This window comes from Lutra lutra, chromosome 18 (assembly GCF_902655055.1).
Source record: "Lutra lutra chromosome 18, mLutLut1.2, whole genome shotgun sequence".
Classification (NCBI taxonomy): domain Eukaryota; kingdom Metazoa; phylum Chordata; class Mammalia; order Carnivora; family Mustelidae; genus Lutra; species Lutra lutra.
In genome coordinates this window covers 1,922,153-1,948,670 of record NC_062295.1, presented here as the reverse complement: position 1 = coordinate 1,948,670, position 26,518 = coordinate 1,922,153, and the positions used below count along the sequence as shown (strand labels likewise).

The 26,518-nt window shown below is 59.3% G+C and overlaps 2 protein-coding genes across 2 annotated transcripts in view; both read right to left on the bottom strand.

Annotated features, from left to right (window-relative positions):
• Nucleotides 1–1,674: 1,674 nt before the first annotated feature.
• Nucleotides 1,675–19,416, bottom strand: CCNF (cyclin F). The gene is made up of 17 exons (XM_047714341.1): nucleotides 19,298–19,416; nucleotides 18,454–18,608; nucleotides 17,388–17,494; nucleotides 16,320–16,387; nucleotides 14,893–15,146; nucleotides 14,497–14,550; nucleotides 13,544–13,648; nucleotides 13,143–13,220; nucleotides 11,463–11,614; nucleotides 9,073–9,237; nucleotides 7,202–7,325; nucleotides 6,763–6,943; nucleotides 6,339–6,426; nucleotides 4,609–4,708; nucleotides 4,394–4,521; nucleotides 3,611–3,780; nucleotides 1,675–2,982 (listed from the first exon to the last, which is right to left on the bottom strand). Exons 1-17 carry the CDS (start codon nucleotides 19,311–19,313, stop codon nucleotides 2,561–2,563), a joined length of 2,367 nt encoding a protein of 788 aa, XP_047570297.1. The 5' UTR covers nucleotides 19,314–19,416; the 3' UTR covers nucleotides 1,675–2,560.
• Nucleotides 19,417–19,696: 280 nt separating this feature from the next.
• Nucleotides 19,697–26,518, bottom strand: part of LOC125091113 (ATP-binding cassette sub-family A member 17-like) — a 72,670-nt gene continuing 65,848 nt past the window's right edge. The window contains 7 exon segments of the mRNA XM_047714554.1: nucleotides 19,697–19,966; nucleotides 20,074–20,170; nucleotides 22,199–22,464; nucleotides 22,967–23,040; nucleotides 23,177–23,367; nucleotides 23,622–23,792; nucleotides 24,792–24,979. Coding sequence (XP_047570510.1) covers nucleotides 19,697–19,966; nucleotides 20,074–20,170; nucleotides 22,199–22,464; nucleotides 22,967–23,040; nucleotides 23,177–23,367; nucleotides 23,622–23,792; nucleotides 24,792–24,979 — 1,257 coding nt within the window.

The window sequence follows — 26,518 nt, the reverse complement described above, 5'->3', positions numbered from 1 at the left end:
CAAATCCCGAGCCCAGGGCTCAGGGCCCGCCCCGCCCCCGGCCCCGCCCCCGCCCCTGGTGCTCGGGGTTCTGCGTCCCAGCCCCCGCGGCGCCGGCGCGGACTCCGGCTCGGACCCGGGTTGGGAGTCAGCAGAGGGTGCTCCGGTGGCACACGGACATCTAGTTTGGATGACTGGGCAAATGGTGGCTCTGAGATCGCTTACGGTTGACTTTGTCCTTACTGAAGGCGCGCTAAAGCAGGGCCGAGCTGCCCTGCGGACCCCAGGCCACCTGGCGTCGGGCCGGGTACTTGGCAGGGCCCAGTGGGTACTGACAGAGGTGAAGAAGACACATGTGTTGGAGCCACAGCCAGGGAGGAGGGAGCGTTCGCTTGTGGACATCCTGAGGAGGCGACGACATTCGCAGGTGGCATCAGTCCAGAAGACTAGGGATGGTGGCCTTGGAGCAAGGAGCCTGGGGCCAGATGGGCCAAGGTGAGACAGGTGACTGACTATAGGTGGGTACTAGTGAAAGATGGGTGATGGAAGGGGAGCTGGAGCCCAGAGAGGTGGAGGGACAGAAGCAACTGGAAACTGTTCCAGGAGGGTCTCCACAGGATGTAGGAGGGGGGCCTTCAGGGGCTCAGACAACTGGGAGATGGGTGCTGGCTGGGAGGAGTGATGAGGCCCACAGGGCCCCACGTGACTGGAGTTAATAAGTAGGACTGTGACCCCTGCTGGGGCTGAGAAATCTTTGGGGGAGCTACAGGGATGACACACTGGGGGTCATGATAGAGAGGTGCCCCTTTCACAGCTGCTGGGGAGGGGAGCTGGGGGCCCTGTGCTGCTTGGGACTGGTCCATGGTGGGAGCTTAGGGTGCGGCTCTCCACGGGCAGTGGCCCGTTCTCATCTGGAGAGGCTCCCATCAGCACCGGCTGGTGGCATTAGGTCCCCACTGGAGTAGTCTCCTAAAGGTGCAGCCTGGGAGGAGGCTTTTGTCAGTGGGTCACAGACAAGGAGGTGGGCAGTTCAGACACGCACATCACTCAGCTGCCACTACCCTCATCACATTTAATCCCCACAACACCCCTGTGAGGTAGGTACAATGGCCCCATTTTACAGACAATACGGAGGCTCACACATGCCCAGGGGCACAGTTGACTGGGAAGGTCGCAATCCCAACAGTGCCCCACCCAGGGTGGTCAAAATTCTCTTACAGTAGCAGGAAGATCCCTCCCACGGGAACACCCACACATGCACCAAGCACCCAGAAAACCCACTAGGGAGTAGCTCTTTGTTCCACAGAGCCCAGGTTCAAGAGCATTTGGGGGACACTCCTGGCCCAGTGGTTCTTTCCAATGTTCTGAGAAGAAACAAGCTATCCCTGAGTGGTCCACCTGACCTGGGGGTGGGGGGCGGTCTGGAGCAGATCCCGCCGGTTTGGGCTGCAGTACTCAGGAGGTGGCAGGTGTCGGGGAGCCTCAGGAACACAAGCAGATCCACCCGCAGCCAGCAGGTGGGGACAGGTCCTATGAGTCTCACGTTTCTGCCCTGGGGTCACCTCAGATGTTATGAGACATTTAACTTTTTTTCTGATCTCTCTGGGAAGAGGGTCAGGAGACCACTCACAGGTCTGAATCACATGCTCCTTTTTCCTTTAGTGGACCCTAAATGAAGTTAAGAATCTCTCTTTAAAAATTTAACACCTTCTATCTTTAATTTTTCTTTTGTTTCCATCTTAGAAGAACGAAGGATGGAAATAAAGACACGAAAGGAAATGGCCTAGAAATTCAGTGCAGAGAGAGGTGTTCACACGGACACCACCTGCTGGGGACAAAGACAAATCACTCTGGAGGAAGGACAGACTTCTGCAGGAGCGGAGCGTGTGGTGGGCAGGGAGCTTAGGGCCAAGACATCCAGGCCCTGGCCTGAAAGCAGTCAGGGCCCCCCACCTGTGGTCCACTGTAGTACACAGCAGTGTGCAGGGGCGTCTCCCTCAGCAGGGGACCTGCCACCAAGTGAGGATGGGAGCTGGGGGGGGGGGCGTATGAGGACAGTTGTGTGCTCAGAGCTGTCAGCTCCCCACTGGAACCCCAAACCAGATAGATGCCAGGAGTGGAGCTGTGCCCGGCCACCTGGTCACACATGTTCTCAACTGTGAAAGCTATTGGCTCCTGGGATGGGATTCAGTGGGGGCCAGGGAGATCAGGGCATGGGCTCTAGCTCCCCAGGGAGAGCAGGACAGACACAAGAGGGAACAGAGACACAGGCTTCCCAGGGTGGGCATGATTACTTTGAGGCTAAGTTTCCAAAACAAAGAATCTGAGGTTTTGTTCTGATTCAGACATTCTGACGGCTCGCATGGGACTACCCTGGAGAAAGAGACTTAGCGTCCCGTGTTCTCTCCGTTCCCTGTGCGAGAGCCACTAAGGGCCCACAGGATGTCCACCTCCAGTGCCCCCTCGGCTCCCTAGTGCGGCAGCAGCCCTCCCTCAGCAGACGTTCCTCGCGACGAGTGGGGGCACGTGTGCAGCCTCAGCAAGCCCGGCTCAGGTCCCTCTCCTCCTCCTTGCTGGGGGTCTATAGGTTTTTCCTCTTCACCTGGGGAATGCTGCTCTCCAGAAGGCTTGGAGAGTGACACTGTAAACATGACTTCTTGGCATGGTGGTGGCAAGGGTGTGTGTTTGAGTCGCTGCCTGGGGATAGCGCTGAGGTAGATTGACGAGGGCCCCTCGAGATGCCGTCCACGGAGTTTGTGGGGCTTGCGCTGCTGATGGAGGAGTACCCTGAGGTCACGCTGTCCCCGCCTGGCTCCCTCGTGCCGCAGAGCCGAGGCTCAGGCCCTGGCGTCGGAGGTGTCTGGGGGCCCGGTACCCAGGTGTGCAGGTCCTGGCGGTCCCTGTCCTCTGGGCAGGCCTCCTCATCACTTGATTCCTGGCAGCAGTGCTGTTCGGGGCTCAGGTAGACCACGGTGACATCAAGGATGCCACTGGGGGCCGTCACTGTGGGAGACACGGGGAGAGAGATGTGGCCACCGCCCAAGCAATGGGGTGCCCCCGCTTGCCCAGTCAGGACCCCAGTGGCCCAGGGTCCATCTCTTGACCAGGACAGGTATGGCTCTCACTGGACAGTCCCCTGTACTGCTCTCCTTTGGGTAAGAAATTGAAGGTGGCACTCATCGTGACTTGGGGGACAGCAGGAAGCAACTATGGACTAGTCATCGATAATTTACTTAATCCCCAAGTGGACACCACGGCAAGCGATGGGAAAGTTGACAGAATCTACTTGAGCTGGGCTTCCTTCATGTTTAGCTGCTCGAGAACACAAGGGCAAAGGCTCCACAGGCAGCTCTGGAGGGGTGCACAAGGCACAGAGCCCAAAAAGGGCAGCAGGTGGCACATTTCACATGACGTTCTAGAAACATCTGCTCATGAATTCCAGACAAGGTCTCTTCTGCCTCCCTGCCCTGGTGAGGCCCTTTCACGGGCCTGGACACAGGTCTTCTCTCCTGGCCCCCCGGCCCCCCACCTTGCTCTGGTGTTCTAGGGGCTCTGCTCTCTCATGCCTCCCGGGCGTGGACCCCCTCCTTCCAAGGGGGCATCTGGGTGGTCTCTAGGTCCCAGTGCTCACCGTCACCGTCCTTCTCTCCTTCGCTTTCCTGGTCACCCTCGTAGCCAGAGCAGTAGTCCAGGCTCCAGTCCAGAAAGCTGCCCAGCAGCATGTCCTCTTGGCTGGACAGCTCGGCAGTGGGTGTGGTGACGAAGCTGCCCCTGTCCTCCTGGAGGCTGTTCTCCCGCTTCCTGCAGGAGGGAAGAGCCAGCAGCCTGGTCACAGGCAGCAGTGTGGGAGGCCCAGCCTGGCCCTCTGTAGCTGCCCACCCTTGGAAAGCTCACGGCAAGGTTCCTAGAGGCAGGGCCGGCGGCACAGTGAGGGGCTGCGCTCGGGACTTGGCGGGATTGACAGGAGTTCCTGGGGTGGGTAAGGCGGGGGAAGCAAGTGATTCCAGGGGATCACACCAGAATGCTGGGACAGGGATACGTGCGGCATAGACTCGGGAGAGGAGAGTGGGGACAGGGCCAGCCGGGAAGTGTGGAGGGGCCAGGCTGAGAGTGAGAGCAACACCGTGGAACAGGGTGGCACGCGGGTGCCTGTGTGGGGCTCAAGACCGTCTTCGCTTGGAGCGGCCCGCTGCACCAGAGAGAGGACAGGGCTGCTGAATGGAGATGGGGCGCAGGAACCAAGGCCTGGATTCAACCCCAGCTACATTTTTTGTGGGACCTGTTTGCTTCTCCCTGCTACATCTTAGGAGCCCCCTGTGTAAAAGGGGGTCCACGGAGCCTCTCAAGACAGCCGCAGGGGCCACGAGGGAATCCAGGCCCAGCACACGCAGTTCCGGACCCGGGGCTCACGCACCGCTTGGTCCTCCTTCCTGACGGAGAGGTGAGGAAGGCGTGGATGTCCCCCGTGCTGAGGAAAGCCGCGGGCTCCGGGCTGCCCTGCTTCACTCCCAGAGCTGCGCACAGCTGCCCGTAGCTCAGCACCTGCAAGGAGACCGGGTCAGAGGGCAGGACGAGGCCTGGAGGGGCTGGTGTCTGGGGGGGGGCCTTGGGGGGCCAGGGTGTGGGCACCTCTTCCTGGCTGATCTCTTCATAGCGCTTGTCCTCGAACCGCTGCTTCACGGCGGTCAGAGACACTTGCCTGTAGTCCTTGGGGGCATCATCGTGGAAGCTGCAAACGGGGGTACACGTGAGGGACAGCAGGGCCACAGGCTGGGCTCTGGGGCAGCGACAGCAGCACCCCCAGCCCAAGGGACTCCGTTTTAGCCTGCACTCGCTGAAGCGAGAGAGTACAACAGGTGTTTAGAAACAGCCTAGCGACGGCAGGGGAGATGGGGCACCCCGCACGGATGTCCACAGTTGCCTCATTCCCAACAGCCCCCACGTCCACCAGGGCACAAATGAGCAAGACGTGGTCTGCCTGGGCAGCAGACTGCAAAGCCAGTGGAAGTGTTACGTAGGTGACAGGCTGGTCCCAAAGGGCCACATGAACAGGACTGCGTTTCTCTGAAGTGTCCAGAACTGGAAAATCCAGAGAAAGGGAAAGCCGGGGCTGGGGAGCACAGGCCTGACCCACGAGGAGTGCGGGCTTTGAGGGTGCCGCCGTGGTCTACAACTGACCGTCGGGACGGTTGCGTGACCGAATATGCACGGTATGCTTAAGAAAGAAGTTTCGCTGGTAAAAAGTGTTTCCAATTTATCTGACGTGAAAATAAAAAACAACTCTGGGAGGCAGGGGAACAGCCTAGCAGCAACTACTGGGAGCTGGTGTCAGGTAAGGACTGTTCACACCCATCATAGGAGCAATGACACACACATGTGGACCCATCAGCTCACCCACACTTCCCATCCATTGGCTGTGAGTAGACACAATGGAAAACAGAGTCGGCCAGCGCACATGCTGGCCCCAGGACACGGTGACCGGTTCCCCATGGTGGAGCAAGGCAGGGAGCCGGCCAGAGAGGGGGATTCCCCCAGGGGCTTGGGGCCTGGCCAGAGAGCTCCGATCTCATTCTGGATGGCGTACGGAGCAGGGACCCCCCCACCAACAGAGGCAGTCACTGAGATAATTCAGGGGGCAGCTGGGGAATGCGTACGCGCAGGCAGCACAGGCCTCCAGAGCCAGGGAGACTCGGGAACGGAGAGAAATGGCAGGCCCCAGGTCCCCGCTAGGATGACTGAGGCACACCTGCCAAGCAGCCAATTCGATCTATGACAAGGAGGCATGGCTAGAGAAGGGAGCAGGGCTCTGGCCTGGACAAGGCAGCAGCAGGGACTAGGTCCTGGGACTCAGATGTACTCTGAATCCTAGAGGTGCCCAAGGACAGACAGAAGGCCGGAACTGTCCAGCCCCTCACGCGGGGGAAGAATGTGCGGAGCGTGGACGGGCAGAGGAGCTGGTGGCTGGGGTCTGGCACAGGCACGTGTCGGCAGCAGAAACCAGAGTGAGCGGGCGAGGGACAGGGCTGTGGCAGGAAGCCATTGCAGCCGGCCGGCCCCTAAGCCAGGGGACAAGCTGTCCCCCGCCACACTGAACACGGCTCAGGAAGCCAGCCTCAATGTTTCTAGTACCGTCAGCTGCCTGCGGGACGAGCTGCGGTTGGGAGGGGCTGCTGCACGCTCATCCAGTGTCAAACCTGAACGGGGACGAACGTGGCCTGGCGTTTTTACATGTCGACCATGAGAACACAGCACACTGCGGGGAAGGTGTGTGTGAGGGCTGCCAGCCACGTCCCCGCGGGACGTGAGGACGAAGCCTCCGTGGCGGCTGGGTGGGGGCTCGTGTCCGTCTGCAGACTCACCACTTCTGATGGAGGCTCAGGACACAGGGTGTGAGGTCTTCGCAGGAGAACCCGGTCAGGTCCCACAACCGCGGGGTCCAGGGCTGTGCTGGGGAGGAAAGCCGGGTGCTGGGGCCGTGCTGATGCCATCCCCGCTGCGCCCCAGGGCCCCCACAGTTCTGCCGTGCAGTTTCCTGGAGCTCGGGGTTACATATGCCCCAGGCTCACTGTTGGCGGTGCGGGAATTCTGTGCTGGAGTCCCCTGTTCAGCTCACCCCCAAAGGACAGCTTCCGTCCACGCCTGTGTGTCCTGGTCCGGGGCGGGCATGCCACTTGTCTCTCCCTCCCCTTTGTAGGAGAGTCGCATCCCGTGTCCCAACTCAGGGGACCCCCCAGGCCCTGGCTCAGCCCCCGCTGAGCAGCCGGCGGAGGGCGGGCTCCTTACTCTGCCCGTGCGTCAGCCTGGCGAGCAGCAGGGTGGCGGCGGCCAGACGGGCCGGGGCGTACACAGCCAGGCTGGTGTGCAGCAGTGAAAGCTCACACAGGAAGCTGCACAGGTGCTGGGTTCTTGGTGCTGCGGGGACCAGCGTCAGCAGGACGTCCTTGTAATCCACCACAGTGGGGACCTAGATGGGACAGGGAGGTTACGTGCGGTCCTGGCATGCAGAGAGCTCACCCACCCGCTCAACAGGGCGGCGGCCCCACCCATGTTCACACGGGCACCAGGGTCGCGGTGACCAGAGGCAGCTCCAGCCTCGAGCCCTCTGGGTCCAGGCAGATCTTTTGGAGCAGGAAAGCTCACACCGGGCAGGAGCCCCTGGTTCCTCCTGTCCCTCCCATGACTTCAACTCTGATGTGAAAGGAAACCGCCAATGGCTGCTTACCCGAATCTTCCCTTCCAGGGCAGAGATGATCTCTCCCATCATCCGCACCAGGTCCTCGTACTTGTATGTGTTGTCCGTGAGCCACACGGCCTCGCGGATCGTCAGGATCTCCTTGCTGATAAACCTGGAACGTCAAGAAGGGGTCTGAGCGCTGAGTCTGCTCTCCCTGGAGGCAGCCATCACTTGAGCCCCCAGTGACGGGGGGTGGGAGTCAAAGAGCAGACTGGACTGCCCACAGCTCCCGGGAGGAAGAGATGAGCTTGTGTGACCCTGTCCCAAGGCTCTGCAAAGGAGGCGGGACTGGTGCCAGCTGTGGGAGGGGCCAGGCTCCAGGCAAGCCGGTGTCGCATGAGACACCCACGAATGACGGGTCTGGTCAATCCTCTGGTGACCTGAGGATTAGGCCACCCTCTGCAGAGCGCATGTAAACAAGAGCTTGAACCTGGAAGCCAGGGAGCCAGCAGGACAAGAGCTGGGGCTTGCTGGAAGGTGTGTGCTCAGCACAGGCGTGGCCACAGGAATCTCCATTGTCCGTTAAGCAGGCAGCCACCCTGTTCTCTACTCTCCAGTGGCCCCAACTAGCAGGGAACACGCTGGTCGGGCAGACTGCCAGCAGGGGAGCAGGGCCAAGCTGGTGGTTGCTCTGTCCTGGGGCCTCTGTAGCTGCCCCGTTTGCTTGGCCAAGAGAGGAGATGGGAGATCGGAGAGCACAGGTGTGGGGAGCGTGAGGCCGGAGCAGGCCCGGCGGGGCGGGTGTTGGAGCTCCCGGGCAAAGGGCCGTAGCACGTGCCGCTCCAAGCAGAGGTGGGCATCTCTGCCTCTAGGTCTGTATAAAGCATCTCACTGCTTGCCAGTTGGTGGCCCAGTAGCTCTGTTTCCGATTACAAGGATGTAATTATGCTGCTTGGGCACGAGGCGGTGAGGCCTGTCTGTTCTGCCACCTCTAGTGAGAAGGTCTGGACACACAGGGTCCCACGAACACACCCTGCCTGCGGTCCCAAGCCCACACTGGTCCCCTACAGACCGCACGTCCTATTCCTCTCATGGCCTTGTGACCTAGCGCACTGCGAAGTTGGACACAGTGGGCTCAGGGGTTACCAGGGGTGGCAGAGACTAAGACAGGAGCTGGAGCTTTCCGTGACCTCGTGACATACAAAAACCACCCCAACAACGTAAGCCTGGACCCCCTGCCTCTGGGCTACGTGCAAAGGAAGTGCGCGTGTTTGAGCGTACCCCACTATGCGTGGCGAGCCTGTCTCTCACCCCCCACGGTCACAGACAAGGACAGCCAGTCTGCAGAACACTGCCAGGGGCACGGCAGACCACACAGGATGTAAAAAAACAAGAACACGCAGATGCTTCCAGGGCAAAACTGGGGCAGATTTAGGTAAAACGTAAGCTGGTCCCACGTGAAGAGTCAGAGTTGCCAGGGGTGCAGGCAGCTGTCCGAGGAGGCACCCTGTATTCGCGGTGGGACTGGGGTATTCTGGGAGCCGGCTGGGGGCGTGAGACCCTCTAACTGCTCGTCTCTGGTGACGCAGGCTAGGGAGCTCGACCGCTGAGAAGGGGCTTTCTGTGAGCTCAGCAGGGAGACCCTAGAGGGCAGGTCTCCACATCACTCTCAGGGGCCAGGGGAAGAAGGACTGGGCCTGCACCCACCGAGCAAGGCCATTCTTCGGGGTCCGCGCAGGCCAGGGTGAGGGGCCGCCCACACGCCGAGGTTCGGTCACCGCCTGGGGAGAACTACTCTGCTTGCGCTCTCCCCGCAGCTCAGACCCCCATCTGGTGAGGTGCGACACTGAGGGCTCATTTCAGCACTAAGCCCGCCGGGGAAGCCTGTCCCGCAGCCCCCGCCCCGGGGGGCTCCCTACCGGGTGCAGATGACCATGCAGGCAATGCCCAGCAGCTGGAGCCTGTACCGGGGCACCAGCCTCCGCCGCAGGTACCGGTCCACGCACTCCACGGTCAGGTGAAGGCACAGGCTCGTGAAGTCCTTCATGGTGGCCACTTCCACCAGCCAGTCAATCAAGATGTACCTGCAGGACAAGCGCCAGCCCTGAAAACGAGGGCAAGCACCCCATTCCCGCCTGGCCCACCCGTCCTCAGAGAGTGAGCAGGTCATCTGCAGCGCCGTCTACGTACCCGGGAATTCGTCCCGGCCGGAGGCGCTGGCTCTAAGGGGGCTGGGAGGGCCCCAAGGTTGCTAGGTCCTAGGAGGAAGCTGGGCTCACACACCTGTGTCCCCTGCCTTCTCCCCAGGGACTGCCAGGTACCGGAGGAGCCCAGACACAGGTAGGGGATGAGGGGGGCCACCCTGTAGGGCTGAGGATAGATCACAGGGCTGGGGAACAGTCACACAAAGCTGGCAAGACCTCCAGTCCTCCTGCAAACCCAAATCCTCCCCGAGGAGTGGCCTGTCCACAGGGGGACATTTATCTCGACCCTCTGCAGTGGGGCAGAGAGCAGGAATGGAGCTCAAGGAGGACGCCCCGAGCCTGGCACTGGACTTCTCAGGCACCCCGCAGCCCAGGTGGAGCTCACAGATGAGGGGTCCCTCCTCAAGGGGGCTCAACCTGGGGCCAGCGCCGCAGACCACAAGGGGGAGTGCTGGGTGCCATGGAGGACCCCAAGGGTGGTCCACGCCTCTCTGAACAAAGAGGAGACCAGGAGCGAGAGGGAAAAGACACAAAGCCACCGAGTTCCGGGCAAGAGTTCCAGGTGCTGGATGGAAGTGTCTGCCACAGGCCAGGAACGGGATGTAGGGAAGAAAGACAGCCTGAGACAGCCTGTGTTTCCTCCCAAAGCTGGAAGAGCATGTGAGTGCCGCCAGGTGTATGAGGTTTAAACCAGCCAACACTGGGAACAGAAGAGGACGCCCCCCTACCCAGACTTAGTGACCTTAACAATGGGACTTCTAAAAACCAACCACCCAGAGCGCCGGGGTGGCTCAGTTGTTAAGTGTCTGCCTTTGGCTCAGATCATGATCTCAGGGTTTTGGGATCGAGCCCTGTGTTGGGGGGGTGGGAGGTTTCCTGCTCAGCGGGGAGTCTGCTTCTCCCTCTCCCTCTGCCCTTCCCCCTGCTCGCTTGTGCACGCTCTCTCTCAAATAAATAAAATCTTAAAAAAAAAACAACCCAATTGTACACTTAAAAATGGCTAAATCCTAAACCAACACAATGTCGTATGTCAGATACACCTCAGTGTAAAAAACAAAAAAGGTAGCTGTGGCTCGGTATAGAGAAAAATGAAAAGAAGTTCAACTCAAAGGCTGAGGTGATGTTAGTATTTCAACAAAATTCTGTTGTTCTGGAACAGAAGAAAGTGTCCCCCAAAACAGAACAGCCACAGTCCCCCAAAGAAGGGCTGATGGAGAGGGGTACAAGGTGCTCTCAGGATACAGCTTCCCACAGGAGGAGGAATAAGTGGGAGAGAAGGGGGCCGCAGCCGCCGGCACTGGCCCAGGGTTCCAGAGCACAAGGGCTTGCTGACACAGGATATGCGTCCCCACACCATGTGCGTGACACCAAGTCCCTTCAGGGAAGGCACAATCCTATTAACACAAACATCTACTGAGCACGTCCTAGGAGCTGCTGGAGTACAGCCAGAGCCTGGCCCTTCGAAACCCGAAGCATGCGTTTAATTAATTGAGTGATTTTTTTAGAGATAAAATGGAGACAGGGAGAGGGAGAGAGAGAATCTTAAGCAATCTCCATGCCCCACACAGAGCCTGATGCGGGGCTCGAGCTCAGCGCCCTGAGATCATGACCTGAGCCCAAATCAAGAGTCGGACGCCCAACGGACTGACCCCCGGGGCGTTCCTTCAAAGCATATCTAGAATCTGGTGGAAGCTTAAAGAATTATTTATGTCCCCGTTATTTTTGATCGTCTCCCGTGATGGAGTGAAAAGCCTCGGCGGTGGGTGGGTCGTAGGAAGCAGCAGGGCATGGGGGGCTGGAGGCCACCCCCAGGGTCACGGACCCTCGTTGGCCACACCGACGCCCACACAAGGCGGCGTAAAGAAGATGTGTTTTGGCGCTGAAACCGGCGACACAAATGTTGTTAAAATGGTTTAACACGTTCTGAGGATTAAAAAGGAAACAAGCACAGGCACCCACGGGGGATGTTTTCCCTTTGAAGCCTGGGATAACACCCGGCGGAGGCTGGGGTGGAACGGGACAGGCAGCCCCTCTACCCCTGGAGCCCTGCCACCGCTCAGCCTCGCCCACTGTCCCGAGCAGACACTGGCCCTCGAGGTCCTCACCTCATGGTGTCGCTGAGGCCCTTCTGCACGGAGAAGACCTGCTGCTTGCCCACGGCGCGGGAGGTCTGGAAGAGCTGGCGCACCACGCCGTCCGAGGACTTGGCGTCGAGGCCCAGCTGGCTTCCGTGCGCACAGGCTTTGGCTAAAGACAGCTGCGGGGACAGACACGGCCGTGAGCGCGAAGCCGCGGGCTGCTGAGGGAGAAGACGGTGTGGACACAGGGGTGTGTACACCTTCTCCGCCTTCCGGAAGCAGCACGGCGCAGGTTTTAACTACTCCTTGTGAAATAAACACCACATCACGTGGTAACAGACTTCGAGAGGGACAAAACGCGCATAACAGAGTCAGCGTAGCAAAGTGGCCCAAACCGGCTGGAAGTATAGATGACTTGGCTTTAAAACCTGGGTCTGTGTGAACGCCACAGGCAAACAAACTGCTGTGTACCTCAGTTTCCCTTCTCACAAGGGCCTAACAGCACCTGCCTTGGTAGCTGAGTGTGTGGGTTGACTGAACCGCGTCCTCCACTTGGCATGGGCCCCGGCACCTCTGGCCCTCCAGTGGTAACTAGCAACCATTTCTAGGTATTTCCTTCTAGATGTTTCCACGCATTCTTGATCATAACGCACAGGCGTTTATCTTCTCTCAGCTCACTTAGCGTTAACATGGTTCCTTAGCATGTGAAACTCCTGTAAGCACGTCTCATCTGTTCCTCCTTTCAGGGTTTGATCTGTTTTATTACTCTGAGGAACATCTCGGTGCAGCCGTTTCGGGGCTGGTCCCCGTCTGCTTACATGGTCACCCACAGGGGCAGCCGTGCCTAAGTATTTTCTGAAAGGGCCACGTGGATTTTCATACCAGCTAAGAGAATGCTATTTTATCACATCTTTGCCAGCAAAAAGTGCTATCGTGAAAAAAGGGTGTTTTCAGAATATTAAGGATCCACTCAACACGCACAGAGAAAAGACCTACATACACACGCTCTTGCTGAGCTGTGTGCCCCAACGACTAGCACTGAGGGGGCACGCTGCCCCGGACTCGGACCAGCTGTTTCTATTTCCTCCTGTGCAGGAGCACGACGTCAGAATGTTGCTATTCTTACAATGAGTTAGAGTTGCTGAGGGAACCGTACTATTCAGTGCTCTCGCTGCCGCAGATCTGCTGACTGCCTGAGACACAAACGTCGCTGCATCTGTGACCCGTCAGGCTGGGCCACCTACTGCTCTGTAATTTCTTCCCTCACTTTTAGGGCAGAGGACTCTCGAACACCGCCCTTGGCAGGGCAACAAGAGCATTTCCACCTGCTTGGCAAAGGGGGACTGTCTTTGATTTGTCCTAAACGAGGATTCCTTACAGCTGTAACAGGAGAGCCCCAGGAGAACACCCCCGGCAAATCCCTCGTGTCCTGGTCCTAACCCTGGCTGACCTGGGTAGCGGGACATCACAAGCGCTCAAGGCAGACCGAGCGCAGCGGCACCCGAGAACAGAGAGGCGGGCTTGGAGGCTCCTGGGTGAGGCGCAGGGAAGAAGCACTGGCAGGCCCCCCCGCACCACGTACCCCGTAGCTACACTCCTGGAAGGCCTGGCGCTGCCCTGGGCCGGTCCTACTGCCTCTGAGCAGGAGCCCGGGCAGTCTCCGCACCACGAGAGGAGCTGGACGGAGAAGGCCAGCTCCTGCCTCACCTGTGCTTCCCAGCAGCCTTTGGCCGCGTAGTCCCTGAGTTTCCGGAAGCTGTGGAGGCATCGCCCGGGATCTGACATCTGTCAACGGGAGAGAGGCACCGTGCTATTACACAGTTGTGTCTCTGGAAAACTCAGAATCAACCCATCGAATCTTAAATGTTCTTCCCAATACCCCCAGAGGGTCTACAGCTTGGCCTCCTTCCCAGCCCCTTATCTATGAAATGGTGGTGGTTGCTGGGGGCAGCTATGGGAGCAGCTGCTGGCCGGAGGCTCCTGGTGCTCGGGGAGCTGCCGAAGGGCCCGCCCACACCCATGCAGACACAACCTTGCCGAGGGCCCATCTGGAGACCGCACCTTTGGCCAACACACAGCCTCCTCTCCCCAGACCCCAGCCCACTCACGTCCATCCTCCTGTCACGTTCCCAGAGGAAGTATGAGCTGGCCAGACAGCCCTGATTGGCAGACTCCTCAAACAGGTCCTGGGCCTGCTGCTTCCGCTCCTCATCCTACAACAAACCCCAGTACAGCAGCTTTCTTCAACCTGCTCCCAGACTCCAGCCTGTCTCAGCGGCCCCCGCCCCACTCTCTGCAGACACCAGCCTCTCCCTGCGGCCCCCTCCACCCTGCTCCCCCAGAACACCAGCTTCTACGGGCCACCACGGTCTCTCCACAGACCTCTCAGTCATCATATTTGGGAGTCTTTCTTTTAACAAAATGAGTTAACTAAACCGGGAGTGGAAACGACTTCTCTCAAGATATGTGCTCTCACAACTGCCGGAAAAGCGAGCTTCAGGGCTCTGCCCTCACGGGCCCCCTCCCTCCAGGGTGAGGTTTGTGTTTGGCTCGGCTCTGGGCTGCCGGAGGGTCAGTCCTCCATACCGGCCCTCCCAGAGGGTGGCACACAGGTTTTCTTGAGGCTTCTCCTGGGCCTCGCTCACGCTCAGTGTCCCTCCCTGCTTCTGCACCTGTCACCAGAAGCCACCACCTTCCCTGAGTTTGCTGCAGAGCCGGCTTCTTAATCGTGAGCTCGGTAAAGCTTTCTTCAGCATAGGGAGGTCTGTGGGAAGAGCGGGAGAGGCTGCCCGGAGCCAGGCCACAAAACCAGCCCATGGCCCAGCGAGCACTCGGACACTCTGCCAGGCTCTAGGCCGCTTCCTACAAGTGGAGCTGCCCTGGGCGTTACACCCCGCATGACCCCTCCTGCTGCTTCCCATGTACTTCCTGCTCCCTGGTGTCTGCAGCTGCTGGAAAGGCAGACAGCACAGAAACACGGAGTCCCGTGCTCCACATCCATGTGCTTGGGGCCCAGGGCCACCGCGGCTGGCACAGGGTCCAGGCAGGACGGACGACTCACCTCGAAGAGACTGAGCACTCTCCCCAAGCAGTGCAGTATGGACGCCCGGTGGGTCTGAGCAGTGAGAAGAGGAGGAGAAAGTGTGGTCATCGGTGGAAAGAGGACTTCCAGGGCACCACCCTTCCCCGTCCACCTGTCCCTGTGGCCCCCGCCTGGCTCACACCCTACCCTGAGGTCTACTCCCTGATTTCAGGCTTCGAGGAGCTGGGGTCCTGTGTTCCCAGCTGTCAATGCATTTTCAGCCCAGCCCCTTGTGGGATTCCCTGGGAGCCCCAGTGGTGAGGCTTCCTCTCCTGCTGGCTCATCTCTAGATGCTCCCACGCCCATGCTCCCGATTTTCCACACCTCCACTGCCGTCAGGTGCCTGGCCTTACATGGTCCAGTGTCTCTACTCACCCTATGGGGCTCGGACCGTCCGGCATGCCGGCCCCACGTGTGTCCCTCGCCAGGACCCACCCCTTGCAGCTGGCACTCCGCCCTGAGGCTCTCATGAACCACGGCCTTGCAGCAGCTTCCAGACACCGACCATGGAGGGCGGATGAAGAGCCAGATGAAGGGTGCAGTACCCACATTCAGTCGCTCCGCGAGACTGAAGAAGCGAGAAGCCTTCAGGCCGTTCACCTCCGCACGGGCTTCATCAGACACAGACACTGTGGACACAGAATGTTACCCCAGATGTCTCTGACGGACAGGTGCACAGAAGTCTCGATGGCTTTTTTCAAAGTCGACAATCTCACGCCTGCCACAGCACAACACTGCTGGTGTTGAAGGAGAGCAGAGCCCTCCAAGATGGGGTCTCCTCCCTTTCTTCCCCTACCTTGCGAATCACGTGTCACTGCCAGGGTCCTCCCAGCAGCCTAGGATCTGAAGGTCTGGGAAGGTGTCCCCCTGCGGAGGTGGCACCAGTACCCTCCCTCCTGCTGGGAGCTACAGCCTGAACCCACACTAGCAGGTGTGGTGTTTCCTGTGGGGCTAATGTTCCAAATCTGGCTGGTGGCGAGGTTGCGCCACACTGTGAGGGAGGTGCGTACAAGCTGCTGGCTTGGACACTTGGGGCGGGTGAGGCGGATGGCACGTGAGTCCTGTCTGGAGCCGCTGTCTGATGGGGCAGCAGGACTGCTCCTCGCCTCTACTGCTCTCAACAGTCTTATAGCAGGGACTGTCTCGGCAAGATGCCACATCTTTGAGAAGCAGCAGTGTAGCAGCTCTCCCCAGGCTTTATGTGTTTGGGGGGTGCGACCGGACACCCTGCAGGCTGGTTCTGTGTGCTAAGCAACAGGGCAGGCACCGGGACAGGAGGAGGCCACACAGGTTCTTTCAAGGAGCACCTGTTCCCTGAGGGGCGAAGGAGTTCAGGCACCGGGCCGGCTTTGACCTGCTTGGACCTGCCTCCCACTGGAGCCGGGGCTACCATGTTATGAACACCCCACGGAATTAGGCACTCTTTGATCGCTGCCCCGGAGTTCCAGGGAGGAACTATGGCCAAGGAAGGAGAGGGGCCAGCACCTACACGTGGGCTGCGGGGTTCACTGGATGGAGCAGGGCATTGCTGGGGGCGGGGAAGACTGGCTTGCCTGAGTAGCCTCCCCTCCCCCCACTCTAAGTCTCAGAGCATTCATCAAAACAAGGTTTGTTAAAATAAAGCGTACGGACTCAAAGTTCACCAGCGCATCCCACTCCTGTGAGCATAGGCTGCTGAGGAGAGAGGCCCGCAGCTGGACCTGGCAGGGATAAGGGGTGAAGGGGCGAGGAAGGGCTCATGCCTGTTCTACAAGGTCAGCACCGAGCTGGGTGAGGCCAGCCCCAGCCCCGGGAGGACTTACGGCCTTCATTGTAGAGGTAGGCTATGCCCAGCTTCACGGCAGCTTCAAAATTTCCCTTTTCGGCAGCCCTAGACCATTAAAAACATACAGCATCACCTGTGTTGTCCCGGGAAGGTCCTGTCCCTCCACGGCACCCGACGCTAGAACACTTGTTTCCTAACTGGGGATTTTTTAGGCAATGCAGTCAAATATCACTCATCCATGACGCACGATAACATGGACCAACCTTAAAGGCGTGCTAAGCACAAGAACGCAGCCACAGAACGCCACATGTTGTAAGACTCCCCTTACGTGAAATGCCCACAGCAGGCAAATCCACGGGTAAGTGGGCAGATGTAGGGCTGCCCGGGACTGGGGGGAATCGCAGGGAAAATAGGGAGTGGGCACTGAAGTCAACCCCTATTCCCTCTGGCTTTGCCACGGGGGTAGTGAGGATGTTCTCAAGTTAGTGGCGATGCTTGCACAACTCTGTGACTCTACAAAAAACCACTGAGTTGCACACCTTCAATGAAGAAATCACATGGTATGTGGCTTAGGTTTCAGGCGGCCTGTCTCGAGCCACTGACACACAGGGACAGTAGGTCTAGCCACTAGCATGCCGGGGCTCCCGGGCTGAGGGGCTCACACCTGATCTGACCCTCCCTCTGGGTCCCAACCCCAGCAGGAGGACAGGATCAGCCAGGGAGTAAAATCCAATAGGAGTGAAATCACACGCTTTGAACTACAAAATAAAATAAAAAAATAAAAAGAGGGCTGAGTAAAATTTCCACAGGGAGGTGACCTGTGTTTGAATCACGCAGACTGGTCCCAGCCCAAGGGAGACCCTTCGAAGCATGACAGTGACTAATGAGTCTGGTGGGGGTGGTGGCACGGATGGCCAATGACTGTGCTTCATGTGACTCCACAGGTGACGCTGACAGCCCTCAGTCCCTCCGTGGGGGTGAGGTGTGGGCGAGGGCAACTGCAAAAGGAAAAAAGCCTGCCCAGGTCAGGCGCTGGGACACAGGCTGGCATACCAGGGAGGCCAGAGACGGGAGAAAACGGAGCTGTGGTCAGGGGCATGGATACCTTTCAAAGAGCTTCAGGTTCCTTGGAGAAGGCCACAGTTCCTGGAAGCTGGCACATGCCCACACGCTGGCGTGGTTGTCCACCAGGTATTTCAGGTGGGAATGCACCTGCAGAACGGAAGTGGGGGGGATTACCACGGGCCCTCCCAGAAGCCCCACTCCTGGAGCCCTTGAACATGGGACAAAGACAGATGGAGGGCCCCCTGTGGATCAAAATCATGGCTGCTTTAAGAGACGGAAGAAACAAGTTTCTCGGAGGCTCTAAAGGTGGGGACAGTGCTGCCAGAAGGGGGAATAAGCATCCAGACTGAGAAAGGAGGAGACGCCCCTGTAAGGGTGTATCCCCTACTTGACTCTAACGGGAGCAAGTAGAACAGAATTATGGTATGTGCTCCTCTACCTGGGGCTTTGCCAGTGGGAAGATGGCTGGCGTCTGGAGGTCAATGGAGGGTCTAGAAAAAGACCAATAAACTCAATACCACCCTGGTCAGAGGCAGGAAGTGCCCCAGCTGGGAGCCCTGAGCCCAGGCGAGCGTTTCAGGTGCTGAAGTTTCCATTGCTATTGAATACTCAGCACGCGTGGATATTATGACCACACAGAGGTGGCTTTGGGAGTCAGAGAAACAAGTTCCTGGTGGACTTTTCCCACCAATATGCGGTACGCCCTTGAGTAAGTCAGTCTGAAGGAGGCTGCTGTTGAGTATGTGCAAACTAACTCCCAGGGTCCCTTTCAGGGCTCGATACTACATGTGGTTTGTCTTCGTGAATGTATTTTTGTTTTCTTTAATGCTCTCTTATTCTTACGAGGTGAGAACTTCACCACCACGTTAGGGTCCTTTCTCTGTCAGACATTGCAATGAACGGATTCAAAACATACAGCACTATGTTTCAGCTTTCCGATTGCAACAACCTCAAACACCTAGTAACAACATCACGCTTATTGCCTCTTCCCTCTTTTGTAGCCAAAATGTTGTTCTGACATTGAAGAACGGGAAGCCCTGATGGGACAACCAGCAAGTCAGGCCAACAAGCTACAGGGCTGACGCCACTTTAATCTGGCGACTTACAGCTCGGACAGCCAGGATGTCCCCAACAGAAAGCCACTTCAGGATATGAAAGAGCACATCTTCAGGGAGGCTCAAGATGGTTAGGTTTCGGGGTCTCCTCTTTATTCTTCGCTTTGTAGGGTAACAGAAACACTTGGCACACCGGCAGTGGATCACTGAGGAAGAACAGCAGAATGGTGTCGGGGATGTGCAGGAAGGGAGCTGCGCTGACGGGCACAGTTGTATCTGAAGACGACTGAACAGAAGCAACCGGCCGCATTTCTGGTCCCAAACAAGCGTTAAATAAAAGAGTGGGGGGTCCGCGGATTCCCGCAGCCACCGTCATTCATTCAGAGTCAGGAAGTGCTTAAGGCAAACAGCAGGCGAGCCTGGAACTCGGCTACTGGGGCAAGAGTGGCCAGGGCGGATGCTGGTTCTGCCCTCCGACCCCTGCCCATCTCCGGGAGGATACAGCAGGAGCCCCTCGCCCCTCTCACCTGGCGTCCTCCCCGCCGCCCGCCCGCGGGACCCCCTCCGCAGGCCTTCCTGCCCTGCCCGGCTCCGCACCGGGGTCGCCTACCAGCAATTACCGGGCCGCGCGGGGCGCCTGGGGCCCACGGGGTAGCTGGATGGGGCCGCCACACCGTCCTCGTCCCCTCGCTCTAGGCGGGTCGCGCTACTCTCCGGCCGGGACAGGTGCCCGGTCCGGCGCGGGACGTTCACGCCAAGCCCACCCGCACCCGCGGCGCCACCGGGCATTTAAACCGCGCGCCGGACGGACGCCGCCGTGACGCCCTGCACGCGAGGCCGAAGGGCCCGAGCCGCCCCGCCCAGTGTCCGCCCGCAGCCCGCGCCCGGCACTCACCACCGCCGCTCCCCATCGCCGTCGCCGCCGCCAACTCCGTCGCCCGCGCCCCCGACAGCCGTCAGCCCCGCGCGCCCAGCGCAGGCGCAAACCTGCCCCGCCGCCCGCCCGAGTTTTCAAATGCGCCCGGCCCTCCCATTGGCCGGCCAGGGGGGGCGCGCGTCGCCGGGCCGCCGGGCCCCGGCCCCGGCCCCGCCCCCACGCCCGCGCCGGGCGCTCGCGATTGGCCACGCCAGGACGCGAATTCGAACGCCGGCCATTGATTGGTGAATTCCACGCGGCCGCCCCGCCTCCCCGGGCGGGGCGGGAAGGGTGCCCGGGGAGCGCGGCGTAGCCCAGGCTGGCGGGGCGTCTCTGTGTGTGCATGAGCCCGGGCAGTTCCTGCGGCGCGGGGCCAGGCTAGCGGCGTCGGCGGAGGCCTGTGCGCGCCCGCCACGCCCCTGGCCCTGGCCCCGAGGCCGCGCGCCCAGCCTCCGGCCCGCGCGTCTGGCGGGGAGACTGCTGCTCGGACGGCCGGGCCACAGAGGGCTGGGACCGGAACGCCGCCCCTCCAGCGCCTCGGCCGGCGCCTTCTTCCCGCGAATTGTGGCTCCGGAGTCCCTCGGGCAGGACGTCGCCCCGTCTGTCCCCGCTGTGTCCTCCCTGCCCCCCGGGAGCCGGCTCCACTGGCTGCCGCCGGCCACCCCGAGCACCGTGTCAGTCAGGACTGGGCAGTGCCCTCCTGCCGGGCCCGTCTTTCACTGGGGGAGCGCTGGACGGAGGAGGACACTCCTCACTCGTGCGCGCCCCCAGCCAGCACCCCCCTCCCCTCCGGCCGGCCCCTGGGTCGTCTGGGCAGCCGGGCGGGCGCACACGAGAGCCACGCTGCCCGTTCTGCCGCAGGGGGCAGGGAAGTACACGGACGGCCGCACCCGGGGTGTGAGCGGCCCCCCTGTTAGAGAGGCCCCTGGACCTGGGGTTGAAGCAGAGGGGACGAAGCCCCAGCGAGCGGGCTTCGGGGCTCCTCAGATGGCCCGTGACACCCAGAAGCATAACAGGAGCCCAGGGCGGACTCCGGGTTTCTCATCCTTCCTCACACCTTTGGTTACTGCTTCCAGCCGTGTTACTGGGCTGCCCGCCTCCCCTGCCCTGTGGCTTCGTTGCTGGGCTCCCCCAGGGCAGTGGCTGCCCTTTCAGCCTGGATGCAGGGAGCACCTTGAAGGGCTAGTAAACCATTGTCACCACGCCCACTCCCCTGGGGAGCCCAAAACATCGTCCTTGCTCCCTTAAGTCCCTCAGGTGTCCTCTCCCTGCTTCCTTATGTCCTCATTGTTTTTTTCCTTTATTCAGAGGTAAAGTTTTCATATTTTTCGGAAAACCAGTGCTCTTCTCTTGGCCATGCTGCGAGCCCTCGCCTGCAGCCTGCGTCCGTCACCCTGGCAGGAAGAACCTGGAGGGGCGATGGGGTGGGGGGGTGCCAGAGCCTGTGGGGGTGACAAGCCGCTCCCAGCAGGCGAGGAGAGCCCGCTTCCCACGGGACACCCCCCACGCAGGAGGGTTGAGAACTCACTGGAAAAGTCTGGATTGTCGGGGGTCTGGGAAGTTCCAGACTCCCAAGAAGATGGTGGTTGAAGTCATGGGGTGGGGGGTGAATGAGAATGATTCAAGGACAGCAGGGTGCAGAGGTGGGAGTGAGGGGAAAAGGCTGGTGGCAGGACCCTCTGAAATGCCACCAGCAGACACAAGGAGAGAGGGTGGAGAGACCAGCGGGGTGGCCGTCAGGGGTGGAGCAGTGCCGCAATTTTGGGTGAGTGGTGATGGCAGGTAGGAAGTCTGCTGAGGGACAGGAGACACCGCTTTCCAGGAGCTTGGTTGAGAAAGGAGGGAGAGAGCTACCTGCAGAGGCTGGAGAAAGGCTCTGTGACAAGGCACTTCCCAGAGGAGTGCACAGAGGCTGGCCCGAGCCTCGGCCTGGAGCACACAGGCCTGCACTCAGTGGCTGTCACACCTGAGCAGCGTCAGAAGTGCCTGTTAACATGGGGTCCTTACAGCACAGATTGCCGGGTCCCACACCAAGTATTTCCAATTCACCAGGTCTGGGGTGGGGCCCAGAATCTGGATTTCTAGCATGTTTCTAGCTGCTGCTTAGGAACCCCACTTTGAGAACCTCTCTGTGACTTGAATCTTGGCTCCACTTCCTGTTGACTGTAGGAAGTGGATGGATGTCTTCTCTTAAGTTTCAGGTTATTCATCTGAGTAACACTTTATGGGTTGATGGGCTGTCTTGTGCAGGCTCACCCCTAAGATTTGTAAGGACCGGGGGTGGGGGGGCGCGTGCAGAGATCAAACGGAGCCTCACGAATCCCAATACTCAAATGCCGAAAAATTAAGACTTCGCTTAGCAAACTTGTCAATCTCCTTCCTCTTGCTTTCAGAAGGACGGTGTTATGAGAACCGTGGTCACCCCCAGGCCACTGCACCTTAAAAGGACATGGCAGGTGCACCTCTGAGGCTGCTGACACAGCCAGGTCTCAGGGAGGCCATGCAGCCACCCAGTAGGACTCAAGGGGATCGTTTTCCACTGACATGGAACTAGGTTCTTCACCAGGTCTCTAAAGTGAGGGCCCAGTTTCACAGAGAGCCACCCAGACCCTGAACTGAGCTCACTGTGTCTATGAGCTGCTTTTGTACTCCTTGCAGCATTTGGCAGACTGTGCACTCTTTATTATAGGAAGTAAACATCTCAGGGAAGTGGAGAGTGAGGCTGGGAGGGAGGTTCAGAGGGGAGGCTGGGTGGAAAGTAGAGAGGGAGGTGGAGAGGGAGGCTGGGAGGAAAATAGAGAGGGAGGCAGGGAGAAAAATAGAGAGGAAGGTGGAGAGGGAGGCTGGGAGAAAAGTAGAGGGGGAGGTGGAGAGGGAGGCTGGGAGAGCAGTAAAGAAGGAGGCTGGGAGGGAAGTAGAGCAGGAGGCTGGGAGGGCAGTGGAGAAGGAGGCTGGGAGGGCAGTGGAGAGGGAGGTGGAGAGGTTGGTGAATGGTCTGCTGGCTCTGCTTGCCCTCGTTTGTGTTCATCTTTGGTTGGATGCGCAGAGCAGGTGAAGCTCAGGAAAATGTCCTCCAGAAACACTTGGTTGACACGGTAGTTGTCCAGTCTGAATTTCGTCTTGGCTTGCTCCAGAATGTCAAACACCTTTTGGGAAGAAGGGAGGCCACTGTGGATGATGGGCACAAGGGAAGGGAGAAGGAGGCAGCAGAAAGTAGGAAGAGGAAGGGTCTTGGGTGTGATGAAGCCCCTCAAAGACCCATCTCTTTTTCAGCTGTCCCCAGAGCACTTCCTAAGAAGTCAGTCCTAGGGAAGTCAGCTGTCTGATCTCAGGGAAAGGCACTGCCCGGGCATGGGGTCAGCAGGCAGAAGCCCCAGCTGGATCTCTGGCGTGCTGTGGGACCTTGCACGTGCGGTGTCCCCTCTCTGGACCCGCTTCCCCCTCTCTGAAATGAGGGGTAGGAGGAGCTGAAAGTCCCTTCCAGCTTACACATCCTCGTGTTTTATGAAATCTGCGTGAATATTACCGTGGAGACGGCAGAGAAAAAATGTTGTGAATGCAACGTTCATGAAGAAAAGGAAACATGTCACCCCAGAAAGTAGGTGACATCACAGCTTTGCTCCCTCTGATGCCCAGGTACATGCTCACCTTGGCCCAGCTGAGGTCATCCCCGGGCAGGTGGTAATGGACCATCCCTTGGTGCTCATCTTCCAGGACGCTGCCTGCACGGAGAGGACATCGTGTTCCCCGGAGGGCCTGGGACCATGGAGTCACGGCCCTCCTCCCAGGGGTCAGGGACGGGGGAGGGGGGGCTCGGCAGGGCTGAGGCACAGAGTCCCTCCGTGTGGTGGCCCTCACCTGGGAAGGTCAGGGTCACGAACGCCTTGAACTCCTCCAGCGCCTCCTGCTGCCCGTCGCCCCGCACCTTGGCCTGCAGGGAGTAGCCGCTGCCGAACTTGCTCTTGAGGTGCTGGGGGCTGCCCAGGCACTTGAACTGACCCTGCACCATGATGGCCAGCCGGGTGCACAAGGCCTCGCATTCCTCCATGCTGGGGAGAGGGGCGGAGGCCTGACGGGGGGCAGGGGATGCCGACGCCCGCCTTCCGCGACAGAGGCTCCCGCAGAGAGGCCGGTGTCCACGGCCAGATCGCACCGCTCCTGATTCCCACGTTCAGAGAGGGGCCCGCATGGCGAGGCTGGGCACGTTCCTCAGGGGCTCCGACCCAGGTGCCGACAGGTCTTCTGTGCCCCCGGCCCCACCCAGCCAGCCTCTTCCACCGACCCCCGGAGACTCCGGCTCTACCTGTGGGAGGTGATGACGATGGCCTTGCCGGACTCGCGGGCCCGGGCCACGGTGTCCCAGAGCAGACGCCGGGCCACGGGATCCATGCCGGTGGATGGCTCGTCCAGGAAGATGACCGAAGGCTCCCCAAGCAGGGCGACGGCCGTGCTCAGCTTCCGCCTGTTGCCGCCGCTGGGAGCAGAGAGGGAAAGGTTGGGGTGATTGGCAACCAACAATCAGCAGCAGCCCACCCGCCCTACACACACACACACAGACACACACACACACACACAGACACACACACACACACACACACAGGCTTTTTGTTCTCTGTGGGGAAAGCATCCCACAGCCCCTGAGTGGGGCTTTAGTGACATGGCCCGCCACCCTCCTGTGAGGTTGCACTGTGACTTGGCTGTCCACTCAGTATATAGGTCATGGCCCCGGACACGGGTCGGTCCACGGAGAGCACATGGTCTGTGAGTCTTCTCTGAGGGTCTCTGGTGTTGGGGGCTTAAGGACAGAGGACCATTTTAACGAACTCTTAAAAAATGAACACGTGGCATTTACAACGTGCGTGGGGGCCGTTCTAAACTTTGCTAGTGTTAACTCGTTTAATCTTCAAGAGATGCAGGGAAGTACAAAAACCTGTCTGAAACCCTAGCCAGCAAGGAGGGAAGAGCCAAGCGACTGGCCCCTGGGCCGTCCCTGTCCCAGGAATGCGATACTGTCATCAGCCTCCAGGGGGCGCTGCACACACCGGAGGAAGTCCTGAGACCCCCGGTTTTGGATGCTAAGGGCACTGGGTTCCCAATCACTGGCCACGGAGTAGGGAGGAAGACCCCTTCAGTCTCTCACCTGAACATGGGCAGCTCAGATGCCCCAGACACAGCGAGATACGGTAACGGGCGAGCCTACCAAAAATCGAGGCCCTCTGGAACGTGCGGGACGGTAACACCTGTGATGCTACCTGTTCTTACCCACCTACCCACCTTCCCCCGGGGCGGAGCGGGAGCAGTGCCTCTGGGCAGCCCAGACCACAGACCCATGCATCTGCAGGACGGGGCCGCCTCCCGAAAATCTGCCCTATGGCACGCGGACTGCACAGGCACCCCAAACCCGGAGCTCATGGTCTTGGCCTGCACGGAGGAGAGCGGGAGTACCTATCTTTGGTGGGGGTGGAGGCCTCACCTGTAGGTCTTCACCAGCTTGTCGGCGTTCCCGTGCATGAGTAAGTCGTCAAGAATTTGTTCCATGCAGGCAGCGATGTGGCGCTCGGGGACGCCCCGGATCCGGGCGTACAAGACCAGCGTCTCCCGGCCCGTCATGTGGTTGAGCAGGGCGTCAAACTGAGGACAGTAGCCCATCTGGGACCACACCTGGGGTTGGAGCACAGCCCAAGAGGGGGGCCCATCAGAAGGAGAGCCGCCAGTCGCGTGCAGGGCCTGGACACCCACCCTGGCCTTGCCCCCGCCAGGCTCCGGCCCTGCTCTGAGTATGGGCCGTGTGCACGGACGTGTGCCACGTGGGGGGAGTGGGACAACAGTGGCATCAGGGAGCCCAGATGGGGTGCTCGCGGCCGGGCCACTGTCTGTGTATGCGCACACGTGGGGCCCTTCCCCCTGCCTGCCTGGCATGAATCCTCAGTGCCCACCCCCTCCTCCCTGCCTCTCGTCACCAAGACGGCATCTGGTCAGTAGAAGGTGTTGTATTCCCCCCGCTAACGATATTTTCTATTAGACGTGTAATCCGTAAGTAGGTTTCCTCTGTAGAACACTCGCAGGAAGACTGCTAGAACTTCGGCTGGCTCCCAGCAGAGGACCGGTTGTGCCAAAACACTATCCTCTGCCGTTTTGCAAATCACCTTTCTAACTCAGCCTGATGTCTTTTTTTTTTTTTTTAAGATTTTATTTATTCATTTGAGACAGAGAGAGCGAGCGTAAGCAGGAGGTAGGGGCAGAGGGAGAGGGAGAAACACGGTCCCCTCTGAGCAGGGAGCCTGACGTGGGGCTTGATCCTGGGACCCTGAGATCATGACCTGAGCTGAAGGCAGACACCCAACCAACTGAGCCACTCACGCGCCCCTCAACATTATGTCTTAAAGATTTTTCTCAGTCAAGAAATACATGTCTAATCCAACTCAGTTGAACTGCTACTTCGCCAGTCAGGGAAGGCTTCTAGATTTTATTTAGCTGTTTATTAAAAAAAACTCAGGCACATGTTGAGTTATTTCCCTGGTTTTGGCTTTATAAACTTGCATTGAACTGTGCCCTTGTTCGTGCCCCTGGCCAAGGGATCCCCTGGAGTAGATGATGAAAGTGGTAAGATACCATTCTTGAGAAATAGCCAATTGCTCTTCTTCCCATCTGTGTCCCCACTGAAGCGAGGAACCACTCTGGGTGCCCTTGGTGGGGGCGGCGTGCACTGCTCTGACCAGACGCAGACGGGGAGACCGCCTGGATGGAGTGAACGAGGGGAGAACGCACGGGAACATCACACCGCTGAGTGTGGGGCTTCCCCTGAAGACATCTGCCACCAGGAGCAACATGAGGGCAAGCGACTCACACTACGAGATATGAGCATTTCTGGTAGGTCGCTCTCATCAGGTGATTTTAACCTGATGATTCTCCTATTTGTAGTTTGCTGAAAATTGTTTAGTCATGAACAAGGTAGAGGGTTGTTTTTGGTTTTGGTTTTATTTCTTTGTTTTTTGACGGTTTTGTTTTGTTTTTAAAGATTTTAATTGTTTGAGAAGGCGGGGAGCAGCAGAGGCAGAGGGAGAAGCAGGCTTCCCACTGAGCAGGGAGCCTGATGTGGGGCTGGAGCCCGGGACCCTGAGTGACAGCCTGAGCTGAAAGCAAACGCTTCGCCGACCAAGCCCCCCAGGAGTCCCAAGAAGGCATAGATCTTTGACCCGT

Excerpts from the sequence above, each read along its gene's own strand:
- CCNF (XM_047714341.1), bottom strand. Across the intron at positions 14,551-14,892 it reads GACGGTCCGAGCCCCATAGG|ACCCACCGGGCGTCCATACT; the intron begins GTGAGTAGAGAC and ends CTCACTGCTCAG. Across the intron at positions 2,983-3,610 it reads AGGAGAGAAGGACGGTGACG|TGACGGCCCCCAGTGGCATC; the intron begins GTGAGCACTGGG and ends TGTCTCCCACAG.